Below are 4,178 nucleotides of genomic sequence, written 5' to 3'. Positions count from 1 at the left end.
GGTTATTTTCCAGGTCTCGGTGAGAAAGCCCTGCACAGTCTGCCCGTTCTGTAGGCTATGCAGCCTACTACCCAAGGCCCGCAGCCAAGTATGGGCAGCTGCTACCAACTACCCCTGGCCCCAGGACACATGCTCACAATGAATCCGGGACCTGGAAAGTGGGCTTAGCGGGGTAAACACACCTGCCCCACGGCTGGCAGCTGGAGTTTGGTCCCCACAATCCACATGCTGGAAGGAGAGATTTGACTCCCAGAAGCCCTCCTCTGACCTTTGCCCAGGTCCCTGCCCTCACACACTACACTCATCTGCACACAGAACTCGGGTTGGAGAGATGTTCCAGTGACGGAGCACAGTGGCTGCTCTTCCCTCGGACCCGGGGTTCGTTTCCCAGCATCCTCTACATCGATGCTCCGGTTCTGGAGGATCCTATGTTCTTTTCTGCCCCATCTCCCCGTTTTCTGGCCTTCTCTGGCACTGCACACATGGGGCACACAGACTGATAGGCAGGCGAAAGCACTCCTACACAGTGCGTAAAAAATAAGCAAAAATTCTAATGAAATATTCACTCCTTTCCACTCCTAAAGAGACCACGTTGATTTAAAAAAACAAAACAAAACAAAACACTAGAAAGAGAACCGTCATGTACTTTGGGCCTCTTCCATCTCTCGGCGTTTACACAGCACCTTCACATTTCCGAAGCACGGCACCAACATTTATTAATCCTCACAACATCCCTGTGAGGTAGGTCAACATGTCCTTCATAGCAGAGAACAGAGCCAGAAGTCAAGAGCATCTTGCCCATACCTGATTGAGGCTTCAGGAGCAGCTGGTGAGGGCCGGATCGAACCCAGAAGCAAGGGCTCTTGGTCCTGCACTCACCCACTGGTAGACACTGCGTGGGTGTATTTCTACCAATCAAGTTCGCATACACGAAGGAACCAAGGACGAAAACGATGCCTGGGGCAACAGGAAAGCCAACGTTCGAATGACACAGGGAAACGTCAGTCGAGAGAGCCAGCATACTAACCAGCACAGGGGGGAGGCGAGGGAATGGGCGCTGAGAGGCTGAGGCTGAGGCTGGGTCTTGACCTGTAAGGTAGACCCCAACCCCGGAATCTTCAGGATGGTTTAGAGAAATGTAAACAAACTAGGATCACGTTCCAGGTGACCGTCCCAAGTTCTTGTGGTTTCCAAATAGGAGAGGAGTAAGGAAAAGATAAGAAGTCTATCATCCAACTCAAGTTTAGGCTAAGAACACGGGGATCATGTCTGGGCCAGTCAGAACGCCCAGGCCGTGCCTGACACACAACCAGGGACTCCAGGGACTCCAAATCCTGTCTGCACCTCACTTTTGTCCTGGGGATTACCCCTCCCGGCACACTTCTCCTCCTAGCAGACAGCTTTCCCTCTACATCACTCACTACACAGCCATGGGAGCCACCAAGTAGCTCAGTTTACAAATGTCTCATGGTTATGACTGAGCCAGGGACGGGAGCCAGGGATCCAGGGAACTGTGATGCTGCTGCATTTTGAAACAATGCACCCAGAAAACTGGTCACTCTATGTGAGGTAAAGCAGTCAGTGAACCTAGTTTGGCCATTTCAACAGAAAGAAAAAAAAAGAAAAGAGAAAAAAAAAAAAAAGAAAAGAAAACCCCGCACTGTAAAGCATAGTACCAGATTTATTATAGCTACCCCAAGTTCCAGAGCGATACAAGGGGCAGGGAGTAAAAACGCCGCTGCTGTCTCTGGGCGTTTACAATATTGGTTTAGTCCACAAGTTTAAGGCAAACATACTAACACATCTGCTTTTCTTCAGAGATCATACTTATAAAGCTTACATAAAGTCTGACCCAAAACTTCTACGTTCATTAATTTAAAGTAAGACTCATTAAGATGCTTTACACGGATACATGAAAGAACTAAGGGAACAGGATGCTTAAAAAAATATTCAGAAAGGCAACCTTTATCTTGTGTGAACAATGTACTTTGAGAATGTTAAAACCCGACAAGCGATTCTTAGGTAAATAAGGCCTGCAGCCACAGAATCGCCACATATGAAATAAACACAGTTAAGACAGGCTACTTAAAGAAAAGACAAGGTTGAACTTTGGGCTTCTTGGAAGGTGGAGTGCGAGGTGGCAGGCCGCTACCCTGCGGCCAGTGAGCCCAGCTGCTCCACTGTCTCTCAGAAGAGCCGATGCACTGTGCCCGCTGTTTCTGTTGTTCCCAGTGAGCTTAGATGCCAGAGGTCGTCAGGAAAACAAACCAGATTTGAAGGCAGCCCTTTTCATCAGAAGGCAGAGAGAAGCCTATGTGTCTCCATTTAAAACCGCAAGGCAGTTCTGCAGTAGCTGGAGGTTACCCTAGTAAGGAGAAGACAATCAATCACCAATTTTTTCAGTCCTAACAGATTGCAAGAGTTGTTGTTTGTAAAAAATTTTTATTGTTATTTGATGTGTATGGGTGTTTTGCCTGCATGTACATCAGGGGCCACACACCAGCAAGCAAGCAAGCAAGCATAAAAGAAATTGTATTCTAATGTCACAATTCAAGAAACATCTCTGTAACAGTTTAAACACACAAAGTACCAACTTGTTCAGTAAATTTCTATCTAGACAAGAATGAATGGTTTAGATTATTTTACTTTAAAAAAAAATTCATTTTTATTTTATGTGCGTGAGTGCTTAGTCTGAAGAGGGCATCAGGTCCCCGGAACTGGAATTACTACAACTTTAAGTTGCCGTGGGTGCTGGAACTGAAGAACCTGGGTCTTCTGCAAGAACAGAGCAGCCAATCAATGCTCTCAGCAGTCAGACCATCTCTCCACATCCTTGACATGTTTTTGGCAAGGGTAAAATTAAGACTTTTGAGTCCAAAGTTAACTAGTGAATTTGATTTCTGATTGTGTGACAGGCCATTAAACTAGTATTAAAAAAAAAAAAAAGCACTAACATTTCACACAAAAGTATTCTACAGAATTCAATTCACATGCAGGTAGCCATTTGTAGAACATTTGAAGTTGCTTCAAAACTTAAGAGACATCTGGTGAGTGGGATCTGGTGAGACCCACCTCTAATCCCAGCGTTTGGGCCGTAGAGACAGGCAGATGGATCTATGTGAGGTCTAGTATAGCCAAGAGTACAGAGAGAGACCCTGTTTAAATTCTCCTACAGCCACTGTGGTGGTTTGAGTAAGGATGGCCCCCATAGACTCATATTTGAATACTCAGGGAGTGGCATTAGGAGGTGTGACCTTCTTAGAGGAACTGTGTCACAGGGGCAGCTAGGGGTGGGGTAGTCTTTGGGGTTTCTTTGCTGGTGGATCAGGATGTGAAGATCTCAGACTGTTCTAGCTACTGCCTGCATGCTTCCATTCTCCCTAACATGATAATAATGGACCACCCTCTGAAACTGTAAGCCAGTCTCCATTTAAATGCTTTCTTGTATAACAGGTTCTTTGAGCTGGATGGTGGTGATGCCTTTAATCCCAGCCCTTGGGAGGCTGAGGCAGATGCCGGTGGATCTGAGTTTCAGGCCAGCCTAGTCTACCCAGAAAAATCCTGTTTCAAAAACCAAAAAGGGTAAAGAAAAAAAAAAGTTGCCCTGGTAATGGTATCCCTTCACAGAATTAGAACAATGACCAAGACACAACACTGTGCTAGAAGGAAGAACTTTCCCTTTGGGTGTAGAGGTTTATGCCAGTAACCCTAGCTCCTGTGAGCCTGAAGCAAGAGACAGGTCAGTTTGAGACCATGCTAGACTACATAACAAAACCCTGCCATTTTAAACCTGAGGTGCAGGGAATGGGAGGCAGAGGAAACAGGTAAAGGTGTTTGCTTCACACGCCTGACAACCTGAGTTGAGTCCCTGAAGCCCAAATAAAAAGCTGAGCGTAGTGGAACATCTGTAATTGCAGATGGTTGGTAGCTAGGGTTTCTATGGCTGTGAAGAAACAACACAATCATGGTAACTCTTGTAGAGGAAAACATTTATACTGGGACTGGCGGACAGGCTTACTACATGATCATCACGGTGGGAACATGGCAGCTTGGAGGCAGACATGGTGCTGGACAGGTAACTCCTCAGAGTTCTGCCTCTGGATCAGTAGGAAGAGGGGGGGGGTGGGAGAGAGAGAGAGAGAGAGAGAGAGAGAGAGAGAGAGAGAGAGAGAGAGAGA

The 4,178-nt window shown here is 46.5% G+C and overlaps 1 protein-coding gene across 1 annotated transcript in view; it reads right to left on the bottom strand.

Annotated features, from left to right (window-relative positions):
• Window positions 1-1,658: 1,658 nt before the first annotated feature.
• Snx6 (sorting nexin 6) overlaps window positions 1,659-4,178 on the bottom strand; it is a 38,184-nt gene continuing 35,664 nt past the window's right edge. Inside the window, exon 14 of the mRNA XM_028781795.1 lies at window positions 1,659-2,365. Coding sequence (XP_028637628.1) covers window positions 2,312-2,365 — 54 coding nt within the window. The 3' untranslated portion in view covers window positions 1,659-2,311. The remainder of the gene's footprint in view (window positions 2,366-4,178) is intronic.

This window comes from Grammomys surdaster, unplaced genomic scaffold, assembly GCF_004785775.1.
Source record: "Grammomys surdaster isolate TR1022 unplaced genomic scaffold, NIH_TR_1.0 98, whole genome shotgun sequence".
Taxonomy (NCBI): Eukaryota; Metazoa; Chordata; class Mammalia; order Rodentia; family Muridae; genus Grammomys; species Grammomys surdaster.
This window is presented reverse-complemented; position numbering and strand designations above follow the sequence as displayed.